Here is a 27489-nt window from a genome sequence, read left to right as displayed (position 1 = left end):
TTGGTACAGCCATTTTGGGACAGTTTGGCAGGACCCAGTTTGACATGTACCCACCAATTCTCCTGTGTCCATGCCAGACGTGCATACAATTGTGAACAAAAAGACATGTAGCAGATGTTTCTAGCAACATATTTATACTAGCCAAAAACTGAGAACAACCTAAATATCCATCAGGAGAAGCACAGATGAATTTTGGTATATTCAAACATTGGTATACAACATAGCAACGAGAAAGAACCCCTCTCACATGCAACACATGAATGAATCTACAGACACAATGTTGAACCAAAGAAGCCACACAAAAGAGTGCACACTCTATGATTACATTTATGTTTTATCTCTACTCTCCAGTTCTCTCTCAGTTGTATGCCTTTTCTGAAAAGAAAAACTCCTTTTTTCTGTTGTGAAATTGTTCTTTAATCAATGCCCTTGTCTTCTTCACAGAAGTAGCTGAGGAGCTGGGGAGAGCTGCCTCTTCCTCATCTGTTGTTCCTTACCTGCCCCGATTACCTATTCTTCCTTCCAAGACTCGGACACTGAAGAAGCAGTTAGAGAACAAGGAGAACATTGAAGGGGCACAAGATGCCACGGAAAATTCCACTTCCAGTTCAGCACCAGGTATGGGTCCCTAGGCAGGTAGACTCAAAATAGAAACAGCCTAGTTTAAGGAACCATGGGATAGGATGTTTTTATGCTCACTTTCATGCCTGTCTTAAGTATGGCATCTTTTTTACCTACCACTCTAATCCTTTGCTGTGCATTGTTAGTGTTAGAAGGCCTGACCTATCCATCCAAAATACAACTCTGCCTCCAGCTCCATTTCCTCAGGCTCTGGTTCCCAAATAGTTACCATCTCTACAGTTCTGGCAAAAACATCTTCAGCCTGTTAGATAAAGACAGGTTGTACGGCTGATTTTAGAGAAATGATGACTACTGAGGTAATAACCAGCAAGTTATTTTCCCCCATTTGTAACCCACATTGCATTTGTAACATTAATCACTGTGAAATGATAATGTATTTATTAGTTTCCTCCAAGTCCTACCAATACCTGACATCTAATAGATGCTGACAGACTCTTAAGATTCAGCCATAGTAACTTAAATATAATGGATTTACTTCTTTCACATTACTGATTGGCCGTTTCTCATCAGGGTTCATTAGAAGTGCTCAGGCCTCCAGTGGGTCCCCAGCACTGCCTCGGAAGCATAGAGACAAGTCACCCAGCAGCCTCTTGGAAGATGTCAAAGAGACATGCTTCACCAGGGATAGGAAGGGGGGCTTCTTCAGCTCCTTCATGAAAAAGAGAAATGCTCCCACACCCCCCAAACGTAGCAGCTCCTTCCGAGAAATGGAGAATCAGCCCCACAAGAAATACGAACTCACGGGTAACTTCTCATCTGTTGCTTCTCTACAGCATGCTGATGGGTTCTCTTTCACTCCTGCCCAGCAAGAAGCGAATCTAGTACCACCAAAGTGCTATGGGGGGAGCTTTGCACAGAGGAACCTCTGTAATGACGATGGGGGTGGGGGTGGGGGCAGTGGCACTGCTGGGGGTGGGTGGTCTGGCATCACAGGCTTCTTTACACCACGCTTAATCAAAAAGACACTGGGCCTACGAGCAGGTAAACCCACAGCCAGTGATGACACTTCCAAGCCTTTTCCAAGGTCAAACTCTACATCTTCCATGTCCTCAGGGCTTCCAGAGCAGGATAGGATGGCAATGACTCTTCCCAGGAACTGCCAGAGGTCCAAACTCCCGCTGGAAAGGACAGTGTCCACCTCTTCTCAGCCAGAAGAGAATGTGGACAGGGCCAATGACATGCTTCCAAAAAAACCAGAGGAATGTGCTGCTCCAACCAGGGAGAGACCAAAAGCCAAACTATTGCCCAGAGGAGCCACAGCTCTTCCTCTCAGAACACCCCCTGGGGATTCAGCCATTACAGAGAAGGACTCTTCAGGCGTGGGGGTAGCTGGAGTGACAGCTGCTTCCAAGGGCAAGGAGAGGAATGGTGGGGCACGACTTGGGATGGCTGGAGTCCCAGAGAATGGAGAGCAGCCAGGCTGGTCTTCCCCGGCCAAGGCTGCAGCAGTCCTCCCAACCACTCACAACCACAAAGTGCCAGTCCTTATCTCACCCACTCTGAAACACACTCCAGCTGACGTGCAGCTCATTGGCACAGACTCTCAGGGGAATAAATTCAAGCTCTTATCTGAGCATCAGGTCGCTTCCTCTGGAGACAAGGACCGACCCCGACGGGTAAAACCAAAGTGTGCCCCACCCCCACCACCAGTGATGAGACTACTGCAGCATCCGTCCATATGCTCAGACTCTGTGGAAGAGCCAACTGCCCCAACTGCAGGACAGCTCACATCAGAAACACAGGAAGGAGGGAAGAATGCAGCTCCAGGGGCAGTGCCCATCAGTGGGAAAGCTGGGAAGCCAGTGATGTCTCCACCTCAAGTGCCTCTGCCCACATCTAACATCTCGCCAGCCAAAATGGCCAATGGCACAGCAGGTACTAAAGTGGCTCTGAGAAAAACCAAACAGGCGGCTGAGAAAATCTCAGCAGACAAAATTAGCAAAGAGGCCCTGTTGGAATGTGCTGACCTACTGTCCAGTGCAATCACGGAACCTGTGCCCAATAGCCAGCTGGTAGACACTGGCCACCAGCTGCTCGACTACTGCTCAGGCTATGTGGACTGCATCCCTCAAACTCGCAACAAATTTGCCTTCCGCGAGGCTGTGAGCAAACTGGAACTCAGCCTGCAGGAGCTGCAGGTGTCTTCAGCAGCTGCTGGTGTGCCCGGGACAAACCCTGTCCTTAATAACTTATTATCATGTGTACAGGAAATCAGTGATGTGGTGCAGAGGTAGCCCTTGTTAATCTAGTGGGAAGATGCACACATTTCTGAGGGGAAAGGGAAACTTGTTTTCCTATGTTCTTGTTTTCAAAAAATGAAAGACTGATTCATAAGTGTGTTCATGTGAAGTACCTCAGATCCCTGAGTTCTCACGTTTACAGGTTCATCTCAAAAACAACAAAAAGCAAACCACATAAGTATAGGAGAGGCAAATTATGTAGGAGCAAGGCAGTAGTGGACAGGGTTGGAAACTGCACTGGAAAGTCAGGGAACATGTGTATGTCATAAGGAAAGAAATGCAGCCCATCCCTACCTGGAATGCTGTGAGGAGCTAGACAGGGCTGCTCCCCCCAAGGCTGTGGGGGCTTCACCCAGACAGTGGATTGGCTGCAGCACTCATTCAATACCACATGAAAGGGATTGACTGGGGCTTTGGTAGGTATTAAGGTGATTATGCTCCAACTCACCTAACCAATTTGGTGGGACAGAGAAAGGAAAGCTTGGAATGTACCGAGAGAAGTTCTGTTCCAGGCTGGTGGAAGCAGCTGTTAGCCTTGCTTCCACAACGTCATTGCTGCTGTAGTAAGAACTGCAAATGAAGTTGCTAGAATACAAACTGGGAAATGTAGCCCTATCTATATGCTCCTGTCCTATTTTCCATTGATGTATTGGTGCAGGAAGTAAAGAATGCTGGGAAGTTTAGTCAGGGAGATTGAAACCTCTTCCTAAAATATAAGATTTTTATTTAATTAGCAGAAGTCACTCTTCCCAGACTAGCATATTATTTCCTAATGGACCAGGACCTAGTTTTTGCTTGTTGGTGGCTATCTGTAAACCATAGGTATAGAGGTGTCCTTAGTGGTTCTTCTCTGTCCCTTGCTGGGCAGGCTGTCTTCCTTTATTCCTGACAGCATTCAGGGCATTAACCAACATTGATTTTGAAAATAGTGGTCACTACAGGTTCTCACTAGAGAATCCTCTTCTGAGGCTATAGTGCCCCTCCCCCCCCCATACTGACCATGTACTTGAGCAGCTATACATTTCTTTATCAATTGAAATACCAGGAAGATGGTCTTTTCTTGGAACCCAATGCCAGGCCCAGAGGCCTATGACTGAGAGGAGAAGCCGGCTTGGTTCTAATGGCTGTTTCTCTGCATCTTTCCTCTCCCTTATCACCTTAAGCCCAAGGAGGCATTCTCTCTATGGATTTGAAGAGAGTTACCCCCAAATTATTCTCATGTGCTTTTTTTCTTCTCACATATTATACTCCCCACCCCACCCTACCCCCACCCAACCATTGTGCTTGTTTGTACAGATCATACTGGGAATATTCTTTATTTATTTTGTCATTTCACCTCTATTTTAAGAATGCATAAATCATTTTCAGGGAGCACTAGTTAGATCCTGGAAACCTAATGACATAATCCTCAAAAATGTTTTGCCCTTGAAAAATAGGCCTTTCACTTCCCTACTTCAGTTATAACTGTGGAAGCTAGTTAGGATCATGTGGAACCTAATCTATTGGGTAGATATTATTAATATTCTTGGCATTGGGTCTAATTCCAATTACTGCCTCATTCTCATTTTAAAGCTTTATGAACACTCCCTCCTTCCCAAGGAGAACCCAATACATAATATTTTAATTTTTTTCTCCTAAAGGAATATTAGCTTAGGAAGATAGGATTTTCAACATTGAGCAGTGAGTTTACTTCTTGGCTGTCATTGATCCACTGTCAAGCCACAGCCCCATCTCTTAACCTGTTAAATGAAGGTAATCACACATGTTCTCAAGGGTGTTTTGCAAATAAGCATATAGCTGTCCCTTTGAGATCCTCTCCGGAAAGCTCTTTAGTGTAGTGTTATGTTGAATGGTTTTTCATTCTCTTTGTTGAGTAGGAGATATTAATGAAATTTAGAACTGCTGAGACTATATTAATTGGGCTAGAACAGAGGGAAACTATCTTTTGGATAGAATTTGGCATCTTTGACCGAGGAGGAAATTTAGTTTTCCTTAGAGAGGAAACCTTGATTCTTATTGCTGCTCCAAAGGAGGCCCAGGTTAAGAGAAGGATTAGAAGGGAGGAGACAGTACTGGGCAATCCTGGCAGGTGCTGGGTGATCCCTGTCATGTGTTACCTACAGCTACAGCACAGGCAACTAGTGATCAGGTTAATCTCCTTGTAGTGGTTGGAAGAGAACTTGGATTTTAAAACCAACAATCCTCCTCCCACCTTCTTCCCTCCCCCTCATCATACACATCCATAAACTTGAACTTGTTTTAGCAGTTAGCCTTTTATGGGTGGGGAGGGGAAAGCTAAAACTTTAGAATATTATGATGCTGCTTTTAAGTTTATCCCTGTCATTGTGGGTTGCAAGTTAATGGATTATAATTGTTTTTCAGGGGTTTTTTTGCTTTTTTTTTGGTTTTTTTAAGCTAGAGCTCTATTTTTTCTTGAGAGTTCTGCAAAAAGCCTTGGAGAAACACTACTGAGTGTATTTAAGCTCCCTGGTTTTCTCACTGAAGAACAATCTTAAGGGGATGGGGGCTGTGTCTTACTCAGGGCAGCACCTAGCTCTGTCTTGCCTACAGTGGGTGCTCAATAAATTCATAAATTGAATTGATTTTTCTCAATACTCTCAAGACTATTGTACTACACCCCATCCACATGTTGCTTGAATTGTGTAACTTCAGGGGTTGAGGGCTCAGGGTTCAGGTTAAAGAGGCACTGTCAACTTACTATAAAAGTATAATTTAGGTTTTTCCTTTTTCTACTTGAAAAGGACCAGCTTAAAAAAAAAAGTTTATGTCAATTAAAAGCTTTGAATTCAAAGGAAAGCAAACTGCTTCTAGAAACTAAAAATGTAGTTTAAAGAAAAGCAGATAGCAAGGGAAAAGGCCCTTGTACATGGTGTTGACAATGTTTGTAAATGGTTATATATATATATACATACCTTTGGGCTGCCACAGCTTGATTCCTTTCATGTACATGTAATATGACTTGAGTTTAGATTTCCTACCTTAAAATGCAGTGTTTTGTGTTGAATATTGTGCTTTACATAAAGTATTTTCTTAAAAGGCTTTGTGTAAAATTTAAACATATATATTTTCTTGTAGTCTTCCATCATGATTTTCAGAGATATAGCCTTAAAACCATTTGGCCCGAAGATTTTCAATTCCATGTTTTTCTAGATGACATCTACACGTAGAGGTCACTATAGTGGAGACCCTTTCCCAGCTGCATTTTAGGGTTTAAATTAGAAGTTTTCTTACAATTCGGTTGAAAGTTGGCTGGTAAAATAGTTCCAAGTTAATAAAACATGCTTACTTTGCTAAAGCACAGCCCATATTTATTTAACTAAAGTCATGGAGCTTTTGAGTTTAAAGGATGTAGTATACATAGTAGTTTAAAGTTAAGGCTCTACAGCCAGTCTAGAAGGCAACTCATTCAACCTGCCTAAGCCTCAGTTTCTGCACTGTAAAACAGGGATAATAATAGTAACTACCTCAGTGTTGTTTTAAGGATTAAATGAGATATTTGTAAGATACTTAGCTCAAGTGTCTGGCACACAATGAGCACTCCATAAATGTTAACTACTACTATTATTAACAGCCTAGTCCAGGGATGTACAACAGAATCCCCTAGGGGGGTTTTAAAAACTTATAAATTAGCATCACTCCAGATCAGAATTCCCAGTGGGGTTGGGTCTCAGCCAAGGTGTTTTCCAAGAATCTCTCTAGGTGTTTCCGACACTCAGTGCTGTCTGAAAACTGTCACTACTCTGACGCTTTTCTTTATAGATTCAGAAATTAAAGGAGAGGATGGTTAAGTTACATGTCCATTATCTCAAAACAGTTCATTAGTGGCAGAGACAAGGATTCGGGTCTCCTGACTTTCTGGTTGTAGGGTCTTGCCGGCATACCTGCTGCCTTGTGAGGCACTGCAAAAAAAGTGGCTCAGATAGACAATCAGTCTGCAAAGTGCTGCACACTTTCTAAAGCACGTGCTTTCGAAGGCACTCCCTGACCTTAAGGGGCTTAAACACTAAGTAATGGCAACACTAGCAAAGCAAGCATTCAGTAGAACTCAGTAAGCTAAAAAATTATATGGGAACATTTGAAGGACAGACCTCAGCAACACAGCAATCTGCACTTTGTAGAAAAGAAATAACAAGTTTAAAAAAAAAAAAAAAACTAGTCCTACATTCCTTTTTCTTAAAAAAAAAGAAAAACTTTATTGTTCAATATCATTTTAATGACTATGAGATAATGTATATGAAAGCACTTTGAGAAAGTATCAAATGTATTACTAATGTCTGTTCAGAAAATTAAAACAATTGATTAGATGCTGATTGACCTAAAAGCTTTTACCTGTGGGGGACCTGAAAATGCAGATATAGAATCTTCTCTGTAATTTATCACAGTTATAAATATGAAACTGCTAAATGAATATCTGCAGGTATAGTAAGTGTTTTGCTAAAGCTGTAGTTCATAGCTGAATAACTTCAGAAAAACTAGGGACCAACTTTTTGGCTTAATTCTGATCTTCAAAAAGTAGCAATGAGTATACTTCACAGTACAGAAGTTCTTCCAGGGAACTTAAGAAGGATGAGGCCTCTTACTCGAGAACATTTGTCCACTACATGCTCAGTCATTTCAGTATCCTAATTGTGGTGAGAACAGACTTGTTACCTGTTGATGTTGACAGTGTCTTTTTTAACCTATGTCCTGCATGGTTTTGTTGCTTTTTAGGGGTGTAGGTGGGAAAGGGGAGCTGGATGGCCATAGAACCAGTGCACTTTGGGAATTACTTTTCTAGGATTTCCTACCAGTTATAGATGACATTGACATTTATCATCGATCTTTACTTTTTTTTTCTAAGAATGAACTTAATTCACCTGTTAAATTATAAAATACTTAGTAAATTGCACTGATGGCTACTTTTGAGTTACAGCTACACTTCATTCTGACCTCTCTCACTCCTTCCATTTTTGCTACTGATATCATTGTTATTATCACACTACACCCCCACAAGAGTTCATATTGGGCTGACAGGGTTATCTGTATTTCTGTTCTTGATGATTTGGGGACTTCATCATCTTGCTTGCATTAACTTGCTCCACCTGGATTTGGGGTCCATCTCTGTGCCCTAAACATCTGTTATGACCACTCCTTTTTATGTAGGTGGGTCTAAGTTTCCTTTCATATATTGATAGACTCCAGCTATCTGCATCTCTTTCTTATTTTCTCTCAAGCCAATAGCTCAGTTCCTTTGTAAATACCTGCTTCAGATTGGGATATGTGGGAAAACTAGAGAAGGGGCGCCTGTACCTCTATGTGACAACCTGGGGAAATTGCTGCTAGACATAACCTTACTGGTCAGAGAGGAGAGACCTGGAGCTGATTCTAAAATTTCTCCCATTCTTAACAGTCAGGATATCTATACTGTTTGGATAAGAGTTCAATTTTCTAACTGCTAGACTTTAAAAAATCTAATACAAGGCTTGCTTTTCTTGGCAAGCCGATAGTGCCTGGAGTAACAGTTACTGTTAAGCACAACTACAGCTGGCCTGAACTTCACTGCCATTCCCTGTGGTCCTCTATTACTGGGAAGCATGGGTTTCAGGGCTGTTGAATGGGCTGCACTCTGCTCCAGAGCATTCACCCAGGTGACTCACTCAGCTCCAGCCTGTCTTTTGTGAGGTTTATCGTAAGGTTGAGTTTCTGCTCTGGAACTGCTGCTTTTTATGCCATGCACCTGAGGTGTATGTTCTGTCTTGAGTGTGTGCACGATGATGTTTTCTTCATTTCTAACTCAATATTGTAGATCCAAAGGACAGGAAATTAGGGAAGGTTCCACCCTGTGTATCCAGGGTAAGAAGATCCCATGTTTCTCCCTGGTTAAGGAGGCCTCCAGCAGGTCATCTGGATTCTAAGCTGACTTGGAGTGGCAGAGGTCACCCAAGTTAGATTTGTGCCTTCAGAGATAGGTCTCATGTGTCTTGCAGAGGAAAAGACTTGTCAGCTGCATTGAGTTTTGCAGGATTATTGAACTAGAACTGGTAGAAATGAGCTTCCCAGGTGAGTGGCTAAAGCCCCAGTGAGAATTTCCCCAGAGTGCTGATGTGGCAGATTTGTACTTTTCTCAGTCCCACTTGGTGAGCTGGGAGGACACTCCAACTGGACCCTTCCCTCCCTCCAAGTGCACTTCTTTTTTCCTATGTACAACCTTAATTTGAAATTATTTACCTCTCCTAGAAATATTATATCTTTTATCCTCCCCATTGCTGAGCAACCTGAACACAGTAGCAAAGCCCTGCTGTCTCAGCCAGAGGTGATGGCATGTTGAGTGAGTCTTCAAACCTGCAGACCATCTAAGGGGAAAGGCTATCTACTTTAAGTCAAAAGGCTAGGCACAACATTGTCCTCAGACCATACCATATTCAGAGAAGAATTGTGATACACTCCATGTCACTTCTGTGACATTCTTTGTTCATTATTGTACTCACAATAGCAAATTTTGGGGTCCTACATGTCACTCCAAGCTACTGAGCTGTATACATAGAGCTTGAGGTCTCTGGGCATGCCACTTAACCCTTTAGGACGTAGTGAAGGTGAACTGTCAATGGTAGCAGGATTTACAGAAGAAAATACAGGGAGTTTGTATGGTTGGAACTTGCTTAGATTTGTTTCTGAATCTAAGAATAGAAGTTTTAAGTCATGTAATTAGACACCAAAACTTTAGTTGGAGAATGGGACTTGTGGTTAATAAAATTTTCACATATATGGATACTTCATTTTCAGCAATTATAACACAATAGAAAAATATACAGGCATGCCAAATAAACTTATTCTTGATTCAGAAGATATTATAGGACCCTGCGATGCTTTAGTAGTAAATCCCAAATACTGTTTTGTACAATTCAGAAGTACTGTACCATGTATTGTGAGTGGCAAGAATGCCAGGAGACAGAGATGCTTCTGGTAGAGCGGGGCCAGATAAATCAGCTTTTTTCCATTTTGACAGCCATTTTTCACTGTGGCCACTTAGACTCCGTTATGAGAGGAATTTTCTGAGATCCTGGGAAATGACCTTGATTAGGCTGATGGTCCTTCAGGGAAATTAGTACTCAGAAACTAGAAAGGACAATGAGGTACTCTTCTTACAGTTCTGTAGGGTGTATGTTTGAAAGCCCTCACATCTCAGATCTACACAGACGGTGCATGTTTATGTCTGTAAGTGCACATATACTGTTGTGCTCATTGAGAAAGGCAGGAGTAAGTGGGGGCGGGGGGGGTCAGTAAATCAGATCTTTCCCTGTGGTGAGCAGAAGCAGTGGCGTGTTTGGTGTTTGGGGCATGAACAGGCCAACTGAGCTATTAATGCATACTCAGAACCCTCCCTTCCTTGTAGACTCTGCACTTTTCCTTCTTTGCAATTTGATTCTGTAATGACTATCAGGGGAGGAACCCCAATTTTATGCTCGCTTGGTAAAAATTAAATTTGAACGTTTCATGGTGGTTGACAGAACTTTGTCCTAAAACATGCTGATCCAGATTCTTTAAAATTCATTTAATGTTTATACCAAAGGTCCTGCCCCCACAGGTGTATGTGGTACACAGAGGGTGATGTCGCGCACTGTGTGCATTGCCAAGGGGACACAGTGAGATAATGTGGGATTTAAATGAAAACACGTGAATCATGGGTCACACTACCAGTGTTGTCAGGTATTTGTTCTTGTTGTTGTTAATATATTTTCAGTTGTTTTGTTTTTCTAATTTAATTCTCTCACTCTTGTCTGACTGTGAACTGCTAACAGTGTTAAACTTGATGTAAATAAATGAGGCCCTTGAAAGGGATTGCTCTCTGCCTGTTGTCTCACAAGGTTTGCCAAGTTGTGTTTTGTTTTAAATAAAGGTTGCAATATTTTATTGGCAAAAGTAAGCTTAAGATTGGAGTATTTCTCCCATGATTTTAACTGACAAGGAATCTAAGCAGAATTTCTCTCTCCTACATAAAAGACATCTTTAATGTAGAGAAGCTGATTTTAGCAAGCATCCTTCTGGCACATTCTTTGGAATATCCTCTGTGGGGGTGAATACTCATCCTTTGATGGATTACATTTTTGGAAATAGACAAAAGGCATCATCTGGAGCCTGGGCTGGTGTGCATAAGATAGGGTGCACATGTGTGTGTCTCCAACATGAGGTGACTAAAGTGAAGCTTAATTCTCAAAATCGTTTTGATGACAATTCCAAATAAATTCTAAAAATGTTTTGAACCAAAGTAGCATTAATAGAGTAATGAGAGACCCTCACAAGGGTAGGAACATTTTATTCTTCTTTGACTTGGTCTTTGTTTGTTTTTAAATGAATTATTGCTTTTAGAAGTAATTTTAACTAGGTAAGAGTAAAATATACACGAGACCCAATTAGAATGGCTGTTAAACATCAGTTTATATACCTCCTTATACTCTGTACCCTTTAGCCCTTTTCTCCCATCCATTCATCAATTTTTGGTTTAGTTTAGGAAGTCTTGTTTTTAGAATCATCCAAGAAGGATCTCCTGTTGTGATCTCCCTCCCTCTTTGTGTTGCTTGTAACATTTTCCACACCTGAAACTATGGCATTTGCTGAGGATATCAGTTCTAGAAACAAGTCATTAAAGCATAGAAGCTGGAATCACACTGCCTGGGGTTAAATCCCTACTTCTCTACTGACTAGCTTTGTGACTTTGAGCAAGTAGTTTAACAGCAGTTTTATTAGGTTTGTATTTTATGATTTATTTATTTTGGCAGCTGGCCAGTACAGGGATCCAAACAATTGACCTTGTGGTTTGTATTGTTTTATTCTTAAACACCTTGTTGACATTGTGATATAAGAAATCTATATTTGGTCTTTGTCCCCCATTCCTGACACAGCTTCTAAAATTCTTGGAATTTCCTGAGTAATAGGTTTTTGTCTTTTGTTCACAATCCCCTTTCAACCATATCCAAGGTTCATGCTAATGAGCTGACTTTTGGAGGACTGGGATTGGTTGCCAGAGGAAGCATTTATTTGATTAGAGGGTTGGAACTCTCAGCCCCACCCCCTGACCTTCTGGGAGGAAACAGAAGATAAAGATTGACTTAATCACCAATGACCAATGACCAGTTGTGCATACATAATGAAGCTTCCTTAAAAACCCTAAATGATGGGGTTCTGGGTTGGTGTGGATGCTGAGAGTGACATTCCTGAAGGGGGCATGGAAGCTCCAGGCAGTCCCCTGCCCCCATCCCCATATGTTACCCTATGCATCTCTTCCATTTGGCTGTTGTATCTTTTATAACAGACTGGTAATAGGAAAGTGTTTGAATTCTGAGCAAATTATCACACCTGAGGAAAGGGCCATGGGAACTCTTGATTTGTAATCAAGTTGAACAGAAGCGTGGGTACCTTGGGGACCCACTACTTGCAACTGGCATCTGAAGTGGGGCAGTCTTGTGGGACTGAGCCCTTAACCTGTGGGGTCAGAACTAACTCCAGGACATCCAGTAAAGCAGGACACATAGTTGGTGAATTAGAGGATCAGAGAATTGCTTGGTGTGGAAAACCCCCACAGTAGGTGTGTGTAGAGGAAAAGAGTATTCTGAACACTTTATGAAGATTAACTCACTTAATCCTCCCAACAACTCTATGAGGTAGGTACAGTTATGCCCAAGTAGCAATTAAGGTTAAACTGAGGTTAAACAGCTTTCCCGTGGACTCCAACCAAAGCAGTATGGCTGCAGAGAATGTGTTCAAAAGCACCGTGTTCTGCTGGTCCTGGTTCTGAACTCAGGAGGTTCAGATCCTATATTCATGACACCAAACATGGCTGGCCAGTGCTAAAACAATGTCAGCTGTTCTGTATCTCTGAGACTTAAAGACATAGCATGTATCCTTTAAAGTAGGTATTTACCGGGTTCAGAGCCTGGTGTGTAATAGGATTGAGTGGGCTGCGTATTCTTCCCAAGATGCTCTAGCCTGAAAGACAGTGAGCCAGCTGCTACAATTGGCCCCCATTTGATTGTGCCATTATGCTGAGTTTACTTTTGTCCCATGAGGGCTGTGAAACTCAGCTCTTTTAATTCATTTATTTGAATATTATTGAGTACTTAATGTGGCTCAGGCTAGGTACTCCCTAACCTTGAGGCATCTAAGTAAATGAGTGCAATGAAGTGTTCAATGGGGGAGAGAGAGCTGTGTTCCATTTTACAGGGGCTGAAGACTGGGAGGGCTTTAAATAAGACAGGACACGAGATTGACAACAAATAGAAAAGACCTGTCTGTTATATTCCAGATGTGTGGTAGAAGGGAAGAACCAAGAAAAGAGAAAAAACATAATGAGCACCACCTATATATTAACAGGCACAATGCCACACATTTACACATTGCCATTTAATCCTCAAAAATGACTGCTTTTTTTTTAAAGCTGGGAGTACACGAGTGAACGTTTTCGTATGTAAGAGCAACAATGCTGTGGAAACCTCTTCAGTAAGAGGTTGTGCTCAGCTGATGTGGTCCCAAAGCAAACAAGTAAATTAGCAGACCAGTCACATACCTTATCAGCTCCATGCATGTCAGCATGCCACCCCTGGATCCACCAGTCCCCGTCAGGATTACCTGGCATTTGAAATTTTGCTAAGTGAGCACAATTACTAGGTCTCAGTAAGAAAGCAGAGGATTTTAGAAAAATACAAAATTTTAATTTTTACATATGACATGGTAATGTCAAGCTCCCTAATTAAAAAAAAGAAAATTTTTTTCATTCTGCAGAACAGAATAAGTCTTAGCTCACACTGACCTGATTTTGAAAATATCTTCCTCTGTACACCTGTCGCTTCGGCCTGAGGCTCGTTGCTGATCTGCTCACAACAGAAGCTGCTGGGCTTTCCTCTGGGAGTAACAACTTGAAAGCCAGCCCACTTGGCCTGCAAACCTGAGGTGTATTCCCCACCACTGGGTCATGGAACTTCATTCTTCCCTGCTATGTAACCCAAGACTCCTGCAGCTTCTGAGGCCCAACACCCAAGTCCAGGCATCTGTAAGGAAGAGCTGAGATGTGAGACCATCTGTAGAGTCATAATAAGCCCTTGGGATTTGTTGATTTCCAACCACCTGGCCCACATTTTGGAATGCATGTCTTTAAGGCACCAAGTGATTTTAAGAATTGGCTCTGCTTCTGATTTAAGGCCTTTTACACATGAGCAGTGTATTAGTGATTGCTGGATGCCAGTCTGTCCCTCCCACAGCTTACAGTTCCAAACAGTGCTCTTAAAGGGTCCTCTTAGTGGGAAGAAGGCAGCTCCTGGAAGTCATCTAGCCTTCAAGGTAGGAAATAGTTAATTCTCTGGGAAATAGATTTGCAGCCCTGGGAAGAAAAGAGTTGTTGTTCTTTGGGGACATACACCATCATCTTGGCGATTTCATCCAAAGCCTCTTCTGTATATGGGAGCTCCTGGTTCTGGAAAGCATCCCGTGCACACAGCCTCACATGATGGTACTCCAGTGGCAAGAAGGGAACGAAGAAGTCAACCAGATTTTCCTTCACAAGACGGCTGTGGCCAAAGCCACTGTCTGAAATCAGGACCAAAATTACATGGAGTCTGACCTGGGGCTGAATTTAGCTGGAGTTTTAAGGTGTCCCCAAACCTAAGGCGTGGGCAAGGTTTGATCTCATATGCCAGCTCCAGGAGGGCTGTCTGCAGCATGTGTCAAGAACTCTGCTGCTCCATCTCCCTTAGGGAGAGGACCATGGTTAACTGTGGATATAGCTGCAGGGGAAGCAAGGAGAGTGGGGGCCTGACTGCCAGGTGTGCTTTTGTCTGATGGCCGAAAGCAGAAGGTGGAGCGATTTTACCCCTGGCTGGAGGCTTAGCCACTGAGGTTTCTGCAGTGAGACTCCTCAGAGTCTACAGGCTTCAGAGGCCACTGCCTGCATTTCCTGGGCAGGTGCAAACTTCTCTTTCAAAGCATTTTTAGAAAAGGAGTTCAGGCCTTCCTGGCAGTTTTCTTGTGCCTACCCAAAGATAACAATGTGAGATGATTATGGCATGTCCTCTGAGTCCCAAGTACCCTGTCTGCCTCATAAACACACGTTCCAACATATTACCCCCAACTGTGGCTCTCACCAGAGGTTTATTTTCTACATGGCTGGGAAGAAATTACTTACCTGTGGACTCCACAATCTCAGCCTGGAGGTGGGGCTCCAAATGTTCCATTGTAATTTCTTCCCGGGACCATCCAGCCTTAAGCCAATTCAGGACCACCTCATTGATGATATTGCCCCCAAGGTTACTGAAAGAGACGAGTTTGTTAACAGATTTCTTTATACTTAGCTTCTAAATGGGTTCCTCGACCACTAAAGCATTAGTGACTGGAAGAATGGAGGTTGAGGGGCCGGGGCCTTCTCTCCCCCAGGAGATCGTGTCCCAACCAAAAGGTCTGTACAGAAAAGACACTGTCCTGCTTTGCTCCCATCCTCCCTCTCTTGCTCCCTTTTGACAAACACTGAGACTGCACCAGGTGCAGGGAGCACAAGGGTGGGAAGACATGGTTCTTTCTCCAGGACAGTGTGGCAAGTGCTCATGTAGGAGCAACTAAGGTGGAGGAGAAGGTTGAGAGGGAGGGTGAGGCTTTGGAGCAGATACAGACCAAGTGATCAGACACAAGGCAGGGAAGGGCGTGTGTCCGGGCACAGATGTATCAGAGGGCATGTGAGGCTCAGGGCTGCAAGCGGTGTGGAGGGGCTGGAGAAGCACAGGCATGAAAGGTAGGCCAGGGCTAGGTGAGGAGGCCTCTGTCTGCCATGCACATGCATTTCAGCTTATGGGCCATGGAGAACCAATGAGGGGCTTTGAGCTTGGGAGCATGGGGTGGGGGGATGACTTGGTCAGCTTCACATCCAAAGATCATTCCAGGGCTAGACAGTGGATTGAAGAGGCACAGGATGGTTGCAGAAAGCCAGTCACAGAGCTTTTTGCCAGTAGTACCTGTTTAGAGGTGATGAAAGCAATGGAGAAGGGATGGAGGGGAGAGGATTGAAGAATTAGTGTAGGAGGCACAACTGACAGACCCTGTAACTAGTGGATGTGAGAAGTGAGAGAACGGAGGCCATCAGGTGTTGGCTTTAGGCTGCTTGCTGCCCCCTTAAAGTGGAATATAGGAGAAGGGTGAAGAAGAAAACACGTGAGTGTTTTTTGCTTGCCTGTGGTCTTTCTAGGGGTTATGATATCTTAGGCAATTGGAAATGTGAGTCTGAGCACAGGAAAGAGGATTGGGCTAGAGATACGAGGGAGAAAGGGGGTAAGAGAAGATGAAATTGTAGTGCTCCCAGCAGGGAAGCTGGATGGAGGTGGTGGAGACCTTCCGCTGGGCGCACTTTCGCTCGGACCCTCCCCAGCCCCTGTAGCTCCTGCTGTCTCAGCTCCCTGCACTCCCCTCCCTGGGCTGCAGCCTCACAGGTGCCTCCTTAGACAAACCGAGCCCTTGGCCATCTCCATGTCTGTGCCCTCACTCTTCACACCCTGCTTTATCTTCAGGTCCGGAGAGTGAGGGAGTGTAACAAGTGAAAGACGGGGAGGCAGGCGGCAAGTTAAGGAGTGGGGATCCAGTATCTCCACTTCTTTGACACCCTCAGGTGGATGGACTCAGCAGTCGGCTCCATTAGCATCTGAGTGCATCCTGTGCAGCAGGCTCGTGGAGGTGTGCGGTTACAGAGGGGCTAAGTGCATTCTCTCCCTGCCTGCTTCCACAGCTGGGTGGACAGAGGCTGGGGCACACACCCTTCCCTGCCAAGTGGTCCAGCCAGTGGTCCAATGCACCTTCCTGTAGTAGGGGCCAATGTGCCCCTCACAGCCAGAATTTACCAGGGGCCATCACCTCCCAGGAGGAGGGGCCTGGCAGGAACAAGGGGTTCCTACCCTTTACTCGAGGCCAGCTGCTCAGCCAGTCTTCCCTTGACACCTTCTTACAACATTCTTCTTCCTGAAGCTGCTTGTCCCTCTCCCCCCTGCCGCAGGAAGGCCTGGCAGGTAGGTCACCTGTGCATCCAGGAGTGGCCATAATCACAGCAGCTGAGGCGAGATTAGCCCCACAGCCAAGGGACTGCCCCAGCATGCATTCCCCACAGGAGGCAGAGGCACGTAGCTCTGCTTGCACCATATGGGCCAAAGGGCAGGCATCCAGGGTGAGGGGAGATGAATGGGGTTCACTTACCCAGCCCCAGAGGCACAGACTCCAGTGCCTGCCCCATTTCTACCCAGAAAACCACCCGACTCTAGCCTTCTTGAGAGCAGGAAGCACAGCCTCGTCATTTACCCCAGTGCCTAGTGTGGTGCTCAGCACATTTCAGGTGCTCAGCAAGTGTTTATGAAATAAGCAGACATCTCTGCACGTCTGTCTATACTACCTCCTCCTCCCTTCTGAGTTTCTCCTCCTGTTCTTTCCCGCAGCCAACATCTCTTTTCTTCCACCATACCACAGGCTTTATCTCATCCAAGACATAACCTGGGACCCCTCTCTATTCTGTCCCTCCCCTCCCCTCCCTCTCCTCAGGACTGCCACCCTGGCACCAACATCACACCTTTAGACAGATGTTGCTTTCCCGGAGCACCTCAATTCCTTTCCTCATCCTCCCAGGTAACCTGCTGACTGTGAGGTCTGAAAGGACCAAGAAGCCGGAAGGCACCTCTGTTGACCAGCCCTCTCCCCTGGCTCTGGGACAGGACAACATCTAATCTCACCAGCCCTGAGCCTCAAGGCCCCAAGGAAGGGGACTGAAGGCCTCTCAAGAACTAGTTGTTGGGCCAAGCCCGTGGCGCACTTGGTAGAGTGCTGCGCTGGGAGCGCGGCAACACTCCCGCCGCGGGTTCGGATCCCATATAGGAATGGCCACTGCGCTCACTGGCTGAGTGCTGGTCACGAAAAAGACAAAAAAAAAAAAAAAAAAAAAAAAAAAAAGAACTAGTTGTTACTGATAACCCCAATAACAAGCCCCAACGCTAACCTACTAAGTCTTTCATAGAGCATTTTCAATGCAACGGGGTACAAGGCCTATGATTCCATTCATATTTGTATAGTTCTTTTAATATTTCAAAACCCTTTCTATGTATACTTTGCCTGACCATGGTGCAAATAAAAAAGGCGTTCATTGCCCTCACACTTCACAGCTTCAGTGAGAAGAGGACAATAGCTCCAACCTCCAGGGTCCCTTGTTCCCGTGCTGCCACGTGACGCGTTCTCGGAGCCCTCTGTACTTGTAGTCAATGTTAGTTTTCTGTTACCCAGCCAGCGGGTCCCCTAATTCCTCCAACCCAGATGCAAGATAGGCTCTGAGGGCCGGGACACCCTAGCACACCACACACGAGGCTACCTGCTTCAACTGCCACCTCCTCCCTTCTGCTGCCATCAGATGCCACCAGTGGGCAGGCCAGCAAAGCCCTACAGCTCATTTCAGGCGGCAGGTTTAGGATTTTTTTCAGGATTAAACTGCTGGTCTTGCCCTAGTGTAACTTTGTCACAGGGGCAGTTTGAATCAGCTGTGCTTTCCTTTCAAACACAAGAACGCTTGCCACAAAGGGGGATAAATTGAAGCTCATCGTAGAAATCAAGTCCAGAGGCTCAAATATCAAATACACTGTCTTCCCCAACCTATCACTAGAATACCGAGAACCTGGGAGGTTTAGAGGCAGCTGTTTTGGGGGCTCCCTAGCCCAGAGTGATGGGGTGGGGCACTGGTGGTCGCTACCCTGGATGGCCTGGGATAGACTATGTCAGCCTGCCCCTCAGCTTCCCTGTGCTGGGGGCCTCTGGCTCTTGCTGGCTGGACACAGGCCTGCACCAGAGCCACTGGAACTCAAGGCCACATCTGAAGTGGCCCTTCAGATCCCTGTCACAGGTATGTGTCCTCCTCTCTGTCCCGCTGTGAAGCAGTCTAGCGGGGCAGCCATTCCCCACGCCTTGCCTCCACCCAGGCTTGACCAACTGTCTGTGACCATGTGGTCTCAGACATTCCACCAAGGGTGGGTCACTGGGAGAAAGGGCAGGGCTGGCCAGGAGACAGAGGGCACTGCCCACGGGTCAACAGCCAAAATACTACAAAGGCAAATGTTTGCCTGGACAGCAGGGTCACCGGGTCGCATTAGGCAATTGTGACTCAGGCGAGGGTGCGGGTTTTCTAAGCTGAGAAGCAGGCGGGAGAGTCAGCTATGCAGCACCACCCAAGGCTGGTGGGCCCAAGTCGGGGAACGGTTGGTGGCGCTGTGGCCACAAGCCTGCACGGGCTTGAGCCCACATGAGGGAAGAGCAGGGGAGGAAGCTGCTTATGTGCAAAAGTAAAGGGATGATCCCTGCAAAAGTGAAAGGGAGGCCCGAGTTGCGGTCCCCATGCTTTGCCCCGTGAGTGAGAAGGACTCGCTTCTGCAGCTACGGTTCAGAGGGTCCCCTGGACTCCTGTCCCCTCCCAACCACCACCTGGAAGGGCTTAGGTGGAGAAGCCTAAGGACACAAAGGTGATTCCTCCAGCCGGCCTCCTCTGCATTTTGGGGCCTCCACCTAATTCACTGCAACAGAAGGAGACCTGAGCCTGGCTGCCTCAGAAGGTTACTAGTACATAGTACCTGGGGATAGGAATTAATGTGAAGAATTTACTCCCCTTACCCTGTAAGTCTCCACAAGCCCCACTTACAGACCAGGAAGGATCTGCCATCAACACATGGAAATCCCACCGCAGCGACAGGCATAAACGCGTTCCATCCTGTGTGCACTGAAACCAGACCTGCCTTCCACATTCACCTTCGCACTCTCCAAGCCTGGACAGGAACCAGCCTCCCTCCCCCATCCTCATGGGGACTCCACCCTGCAGCCCAGGAAGGTCCCTCAGCAAGCAAGTGCTGGCCGTGGAGGGAGGGTGGAGAAGCAACTAGTTTGGCTTCCACTGAGTCCACAAAAAGCTGTTGTGAAGCATTCAAGTTGGGCCAACGGGGGCCCAAACCTGACTTCTGACTGATGGAGCCTCCATAAAAAGACAGGACTGGACAAGTCGTTTCTAAGTTTGCTTCCCGCTAAGCCCTTTCGCGAGCCTGGGGAACACAGTAGAACAAGGGCAGAGGAAACGCAGCGCAGTGGTTAAGTGACTGGGTCCGCAGAGCAGTGCTGCGAATACAATTGTAGGTACTGAGAGATGGTGCACGTTTCAATCAACACATTACACCCTGAATTTTAAGCCAGGGACTTCCTCTCATGGTCAGAGAAGAAACAGACCTTCCAAGCCTGGACAAAGAACTGGCCGTGTTGGACTTAGTGGGAGACTATGCTGTCCTCTGACCAGAGCTTCCTTGGGAATTTTCAAAGGTAGTCAGTACTTGATTTTCAGCCAATGAAAGCTGAATACCCTTCCAAGGGGGACCCCCAGTGTGTGGACGTCCCCCCTGAGGAAGGTACACACCAGCTGCGGAGTGTGAGGGGCCTAGCAGTCCTAAGAGGACCACGCGCACGAGTGGAGGGCTGCCGAGGGACCGCTCCTCCAGGCTGCTCTCAGTTCATTAGCCTGGCTTGGGGGTCAGTGCCCCTCAGCAGCGCATTGTGGGGTAGAACCAGGGCAGGAGCAGGGAGACCTAAGGCTTCCCAGCCCTGCTTCCATCCAAGCAGCCAGGCTTCTGTTTTCTGCAGAGGAGTTTGTAGAAAAGGCTCTGCAGGTGAGAGAGCGAGGCGGCCTCCGCTGCCCACTGATATCGTCCCCGCACCCGGCCCTCCTGGCTGTTGTTCCTCAGACCTCACCTGAGAAAGAGAAAGATGGTTCTCTGAGACTCAGCCCTGTGGCCCTCAGAGGACTGGTGTTCCAACTGCAGCCCAAGGACCTCCAGCAGCCCCGGGTGCAGCTTCTCAGCTTCATCAAAGATGAACAGGGTCTGGTGGCAGCGCTGTTGTGTCTCCTGGATCTGACCCATCAGCTGCTCCTGCACAGGACATAGGGAGCCGCTGGGGAACTGGGGGGCACACTGCCACCCTCCAGCAGGCATCGGCTTCCCCAGGGTATCTGAAATGGCCCACTTGAGGCTGGGTTCCACCCCTGGAACTACCAAATGCAAACCTCTGTGGGCAGGGCTAGGACATGTTCATCTAACAAACTTCCCAGGTGATTCTCGTGCACCCTGAGGTGGAGCCAGCCTGGGTAGAGGGGGAGGGCCCGAAAGGAAGTGGGGAGAAGCCCTTCTGCCCTTGAGAACAGGCCTGCTCTTTCTGGGACTAGGTCCCATTCTGGAACTAACCGTGAGCTCAACCTCTGCAGGGGTAGGAGTCAGGCTCTAATCCAGAGGTGACAGGCAGAGGAGGGGCTCATGTGCCCAGAGGCAGCCACAGCCCCCTGCCCTGAACTCCCAGGAGCAGACTGTCCACTGGCACCCAAGCTGGGCCAACCTCTCGGGGCAGCAAGTCTGCTGAGGGCCTGTCTACGGTCCAGCCAACCCAAAACTTGGGGGCTTCCACTGGGGGCTTTGCTAGTTTCCTCACCCCAGGCAAGATAGTAAACACTAATTGAAAAGAATATATTTTTTAGGGCCAGATCCTACCCCAGATCCCACACTCCCTGTCCATCTCTAGCCCCCTTGGACTCCGATTTCAGCTCCCTAATCACCCGAGTGTGAGTGTGTGTGAGTGTTTGTGTGTGATGTGAGAGAGTTAGTATACACGTTGGTTTTCACAACAGGGAAGTTGTGATCCACAGCAGTTTTGCCACAAAACCAGGTAGTTCTTCCTGAGAAGGCCCAGCTGACCGACCACCCATCCTTAGAACAGCTGGGGTTCAGGACAGTTTGCCCTGCCCCTGCCCTCCAGGGTCATACTGATTCTGCCAGGTGACTTGGGAATCTCTGTCCTCAAAGGCTTACACAATTTTCCTGGGTTAAGACATTCCAAATATTAGAACAGAAAGCCAAGGATACATGCAGTCATTTTTGTCACGCTGCAATAGGGGTTTGGTCATCTTCTGGCTTAAATACTACATTTCAACTTATTTTAAATACTGCATTTCTGTCCATCCACTTGCTGGAATATAATGAGCCATTATGGAAAGACACAGAAAATCACTCTTTTAAAAAAAAGGCAAGACATGGAACTTTCTGTCCAATATAATTACAGTGACACAAAACAACCCAGGGGAAAGGTTTGCCACCAGAGGAAGTATACCAAAATGCTAACTGCTGTTAGCTAACAAGGTTATGTCTTTGTGGGAAGATTACGATAAAGTTTTTGCTGTTCTCTTTTCCACATTTCCTGTGACATTTCTCTATTTCTATAACAGAAAAATTAATGTGTACTTTCTGTTTAAGCTCAGTGACTGGCCTCTCGTGTGGGGCGGTTGAAGAGACAGAGCTCAGGAGTGGTGTGTAGAACATCAGTCTTTCCTCAGGGTGCTCAGGGTCCCCTCTGTGTTTAGTGGATGCAGTGGATGTCTCTGTTACTGGTTCTGTCGCAATTGCCTCCAGTCCCCACCCCTCCCCTAGGCTTCTCCAGAGCCCAGCTCCTTACAGGGCAGAGCTGGTTACAGGGTCTCCCTCCCAGCACAGAGGCCTCATTCCAGTCCCAGCCCTGGCTGGCAAAGCCTGCCAGCACTGCCCAGCCTCACCTTGTACAGGTCCGTGTACTTGGGGTGGGGAAAGTGGAACGTGGCAATAAATATCTTGACGCAGTCACTCCTCAGCCCGTCCCGATACAGGCTCTCTGCCAGCATGCGGGCCACGAAGTTCTTGCCTGTGCCAGACCAGCCGTGAAATGACAGAGCCAGGGCCTTGTCTGGCTGGGGCATCTCTAAGTAGTGTCTCACTGTCCTCAGGACCAGCTCTCGGGCCAAATGCTGGCCATGCAGTCTCACTCTCAGGTCCGACTCTAAGCCTAGGAACAGGACAGATGAGGTCACAGTGAGAGGCGCACACACAGGCACATTCCCCACCAAGCTCAACAATGGCTGAGAGACTGAGCATCTCTGAACATCTCTGAGGTGGGATCGGTTATTCATCCTGTTGAGCCTCAGAACAAGAAGCCAAAGGGAAGACCTTGCAGCAGAAGGGATTCAAGGGCTATTTTTGAAGAGGCTAAGAAATCGAGATTGAACTCAGGAGGAGAATGGAATCACCTTTCTGAAGACCCTGAAGACACCCCAGAATGGTTGGCACAGACCTGTCTGGAGAAAGAACTCCACACCCCCACGCCCTCAGGTCGCTCCCATTCCTTTCAGGACTCCCTAAAATGTTTTATGGAGAAGCCCCATTTTATTCATTCTAATTCAGTTCCACAGGTGCTTGAGAGCAGCTACCACGTGCAAAGCCCTCTGCTAGGCCTTACTTCCTCTCAGCCATGAGGTTGCAGGATTGCGGGATGGGGGCTACCAGGAGTCATAGGGACAGGGAAGGTGTGCTGCCAGCTGTGGGTAGGGACTGACCACTCCGAGTCCAGGATCAATTGGTTGGGCACTTTGAGCCAGCCTGGAGAGAGTATTCTGGAGCCTGGAGGGTCAAGGTCTATTGTAAAACAATGGAGGTATCACACATTGCTTCAAAAGTAGTAGTGGGCTGGCTGGTTAGCTCTGTTAGTTAGAGTGTGGTGTTACAACACCAAAGTCAAGGGTTCGGATCCCCTTACTGGCCAGCCAGCAAGAAAAAAAAAAAAAAAAAAAAAAAAGGCAGTGACACAGAAAGGAAAATTAATATTTGCTGCTGTTTTCCCTGTACTCAGAACGGTGCTGTTTTTCATCTTCACAATAATTCTGCATCACAGGTATTATTATTCCCACTTAAAGATGAGGAAACAGAGACCTGAAAAAAAGCTGCCCAAAGTTTGGCAGCTAGTAAGAGGTGAGAGTAGGAATCCAGCACAGGTGTACTGATTCCCCAGCCAGGACAATTTGGATATTCGGGCCCTTGTGTAACAAAAGGCATGTTGAGGGCAGAGAGGTAACTTGCTAACTGCCTACCAAGGGTCTTATCCCTAGAGTTGGCAGAAACCCTGTTCCTAGACCCACTGTGTCATTGGCATGTTTGCCAATGAAGTGACCTAATATCTAGGGTGAGCCTCACTTATGGAGATTCAAAGAGTTGGTATCAGGAGAACTCTAGGCAAGAAACTGCTCCTGGGGAAAATACAGGAAACTTTTGCAAAGGACTGAAGGTCCTTTATCAGAATAGGTTTAGTACTTGGGGCTAAAGGTCACCCTCCTGAGAGTCAAAATGGCAAATTGACTGTAATATGCAAATCAGGCTTGCCACCTGAACTAATTAAAAAAATACACTGGAGGGAGGGTGGTTAGTTGTGATTCATAAGCAGCAGGGGAAGAATGCAGGCAGACCAGTATGGGGATTTTCAATCTGTGTGATGGTTAATATGTTTCTGGTTATAAGCTCATTCAATCTCCTATTTCTCTCAGGATGTGGAGCCACTGAGGCATCTGCACTTACCCTAGATAAATCAGGAACCCACATTGTATCACCCAGACATTTGTTGGCTAAAGGTTAAAAGGGACACTTTTAATTACAACCCACAATTTCTGATTAGTTCTCACTTGATACTCCCAACGCCCCCTCTGAGAGGTTGTTCTTCCTGTTCACAGACAAGCTGCTGTTGGCCTGACTCTCCCAAAGAGTCATAGAATATGCTGGATTATGAATTAATCTCTGCCAAACTCTTAGCACAGTGCCTGGTTCATGGTAGGGGCTCAATAGAAATTAGCTACTCATCTTCTTTCCTCCCTGGACACACATCCAGGGATGGCAGGAGGCCATGATGGTAGGTGGCAAATGAGCAGAGGAAAATACTTGGCCTAGACGGGACAGACGATGGCGATCAGAGAGGCCTGTCCTACAACTGGCAGTGTCCCCTCCCCCCAGCTGTCTTAGCTGGGTGTGACATGTTCACGGTATTCCCAAGGATCCCCAAGATCTATGAAACAAGCTCAGGTAGCCTGAGCCATTCAACTAAAGGGGTCTTCTCATCCGTCATTCAAGAATTTTGGTGCTTCATCAAAAAACAGTATGTTTTGGCCTCTGTTCCCAGAAGGAAGAATGCAAAATCCATTAGTGGCACCAATAATGTTGGTGTCACATTGTTCCCAGTGACAGAGGTTATTATTTCTGGAAAACCTGGCAGTTCAATGTCTTGCCCAAAGAAGATCCTCAAATAATTGCAGACCTGACTTCAATCTTATTGTGGCAATTCCTGCTTGGGGGGAGGCCGGGCAGGATAATGAAAGGTCCTTTGCACCCTAGCCGTTTCTCCTGAATTGCCTTCCCTCCCCACAGATCCCTAGCCCCTTGAGGCCATGCGGAGTCCAACCTGTAAAGTTGTTGGAGATCCTGCAATCCCCACTGTTGCAGCAGTCCTGGAAGCTGCAGTACCATGTGGTCAGGATATCCAGGTACTGCTGGCCCAACACGGGAAGGCTCCAGCCTGGAAAAGGAGGAGCTGTGAGACAGGGACGAGACCATCTGGTCCAGGACAGTGGTGACAGCCTGCCACACAAGCGCTCAGGTCCCAACTCCCAGCCTAGGCTCTGCCCCACTGCATGTCCTGAAGCACTGCTTCCGTAAGCAGCAGAGGAGGAAGAAGTACTTGGGGGGTGGGGACAGTCACTACTGTGTGACTTTCCTTAAAGCTATCAAAAAGTTGGGAAGGAGCAGCACCTTAGAATAACGCCAGGTGGTGGGCCGGCCCGTGGCTCACTCGGTAGAGTGCGGTGCTGATAACACCAAGGCCCCGGGTTCGGATCCCATATACGGATGGCCGGTTCGCTCACTGGCTGAGTGTGGTGCTGACAACACCAAGTCAAGGGTTAAGATCCCCTTACTGGTCATCTTTAAAAAAAAAAAAAAAAGAATAACGCCAGGTGGACTGTGAGCATGTCTGGAGGAGTCGGGGACAGGTGAGGTGGGGGAGGGCGGCCTGGCCTATTCCGATCCACCAGGGGGCGGCCCCAAAGATGGGAGGTGTGGGGGGGATGGGGCTTCCTGACCCGCGTAGGCTGCCCCTGCCCACAGCCGGGTGCCAGGGGCTGGGCGGGCGGAAAGCTGACTGATACGGCGCCTGTGCGGTGGCCCAGGCAGGAGCGAGGCTTTGACAACCGCGTCCCCAATTCCGCTCCGCTTCTGCACGTCCCCGCCCCGCTGGCGCCCGCGCTCCGCGACGGCTGGTGGGCCAGGCAGTGGGCCGCGGGGACGGAGTCTTACCCAGGGGACCCGCGGCAGCCTCCTCGTCCTCCTCACAGTCGCCGGGCCACACCTGGCAGCGGAAGAGCGCCCAGTACCGCCTGGAGAGGGCACCGGCCGCCCTCAGCCGCTCCTGCAGGCGCTGGAAGCCCGGCCAGGCCCATGCCGAGCCCGGCTCGTCGGCCGCCTCCCCCGGCCACGCCGCGCCGCCGTGCCCCGGCGCGCCCGGGAGCGGCAGCAGCAGCAGCAACAGCAGCAGGAGGCAGAGGCCCCGCGCGCGCCGCGGGCCGCGAAGCATGGTCCGCGCCGGGTTCCGGCCCCTGCGGCCGCCGGCCTCGCCGGGCTCCTTAAGTCCCGGGGCGCGGCGGGCGGGGCCGCACCTCCGACGCAGGCGTTGGCCGAGGACGGACGTTGCCATAGCGACCGGCTGGGCTGGGCGCGCGCTCGCCTCCGCCTGTCAGCTCGCCTCGTGACCCAGGCGGGGAAACGAGACCCGGAGGCCATCCCGAAGTATATTTCAGGCCCCGTCCACCCAGCTGGCTTCCAGGAAGCAGCCTATTTTGGGAGGTCATTGCGGTTGTGGTTGCCGAAGGTGAAGTCAGGCCTTGAAATGGCCACTGTCGGTCACTCCACAGCCTTAGTGGCCCATCTGAGGCCTACCTAGTAAGGACACCCATTCGTGCCCTGCCCAGTGTCTGCAGACTAACTTCCTGCCGACCTGTTCGATGAAGCTGGGGAACCATCTCAGCCAGGAGCGTTGTGTTGCCCAGGGGAGTCAGCTGAGTGGAGAAGCCCTGAGAAGAACGGGGGCAGCAGGGAGCCTGAACGGCCAAGATCGCTCTGGCTCCTCCGCAAAGGGAAATGAAACACAGCAAATAACCAGTAGGTTTCCGCAGCTGGGAGTCCGCCACAAGCGAGAGGAAGCCGATGGGCAGTCAGGACACATTTGGGTCTTGGAAACCTCCAGTCATGGGGAAATCATAACGTCTCACATCAGTGTAATTGTATCTCATGAAAAAGAAGTTAGGCTAAGTACTGTGTGCACTTTCTGTGTTGGCTAGGTTTGCAACTTTCCAGTGCTTGTGACTCAGCAGTCCATCAGACAACAGTGGCAAAAGACTTGAGGGCCTGTTTCCCCTCTGAGCTCCCTTCTTCATAATAAGGAGCACAGAACAAGTTTGTTAGATTTCAGAAGAGCTTAATGCACTTTTCAAAATCACCTGAGACTTACTAAAGCCAATGGCCTAACAACCATCTTGTCCTAGGAGGAAAATGCTGTCTAAAGAGATTAGGGGACTTGACTAATGTCATATGGTGTTTAGTGGCTTTGAGGTTGGACTCTCCAAAAAGTAAGGTGAATCCTAGCACCATGTTTCACAAACGTCACAGGCAAATTGACTCATCTGTTCATCCCA

At 47.6% G+C, this 27489-nt stretch overlaps 2 protein-coding genes across 9 annotated transcripts in view; one reads left to right on the top strand and one right to left on the bottom strand.

Moving 5' to 3' along the window:
* ABL2 (ABL proto-oncogene 2, non-receptor tyrosine kinase) overlaps window positions 1–10729 on the top strand; it is a 112530-nt gene extending 101801 nt beyond the window's left edge. For 3 of the 6 annotated variants that reach the window (XM_063106223.1, XM_063106220.1, XM_063106221.1), the window contains 3 exons: window positions 445–618; window positions 1153–1386; window positions 1696–10729. In XM_063106223.1, the coding sequence (XP_062962293.1) occupies window positions 445–618; window positions 1153–1386; window positions 1696–2876 (1589 nt within the window). In that variant the 3' untranslated portion in view covers window positions 2877–10729. Of the gene's footprint in view, window positions 1–444; window positions 619–1152 lie in introns of all 6 variants that reach the window. The other 3 variants (XM_063106219.1, XM_063106217.1, XM_063106218.1) reach the window with 1 other exon arrangement.
* Window positions 1–26372, bottom strand: part of TOR3A (torsin family 3 member A) — a 68252-nt gene extending 41880 nt beyond the window's left edge. Inside the window, exons 1-7 of one of the 3 annotated variants that reach the window (XR_010024253.1) lie at window positions 26096–26372; window positions 25206–25319; window positions 22507–22772; window positions 20661–20839; window positions 15055–15179; window positions 13687–14459; window positions 13444–13505 (exon numbers count right to left, since the gene is read on the bottom strand). Coding sequence is in view for 1 of the 3 variants with exons in the window: in XM_063106224.1 (XP_062962294.1) it covers window positions 14209–14459; window positions 15055–15179; window positions 20661–20839; window positions 22507–22772; window positions 25206–25319; window positions 26096–26372 (1212 nt within the window). In the remaining 2 variants the exon portion in view is untranslated. Of the gene's footprint in view, window positions 1–13173; window positions 13506–13536; window positions 14460–15054; window positions 15180–20660; window positions 20840–22506; window positions 22773–25205; window positions 25320–26095 lie in introns of those variants that run through there. The other 2 variants (XR_010024252.1, XM_063106224.1) reach the window with 2 other exon arrangements.
* Between the last annotated feature and the right edge of the window lie 1117 nt (window positions 26373–27489).

Source organism: Cynocephalus volans, chromosome 8 (genome assembly GCF_027409185.1).
Source record: "Cynocephalus volans isolate mCynVol1 chromosome 8, mCynVol1.pri, whole genome shotgun sequence".
In the NCBI taxonomy this organism is placed as follows: domain Eukaryota; kingdom Metazoa; phylum Chordata; class Mammalia; order Dermoptera; family Cynocephalidae; genus Cynocephalus; species Cynocephalus volans.
Note: the sequence above shows the minus strand (reverse complement) of the source record. Positions and strands in the feature narration are given on the sequence as shown.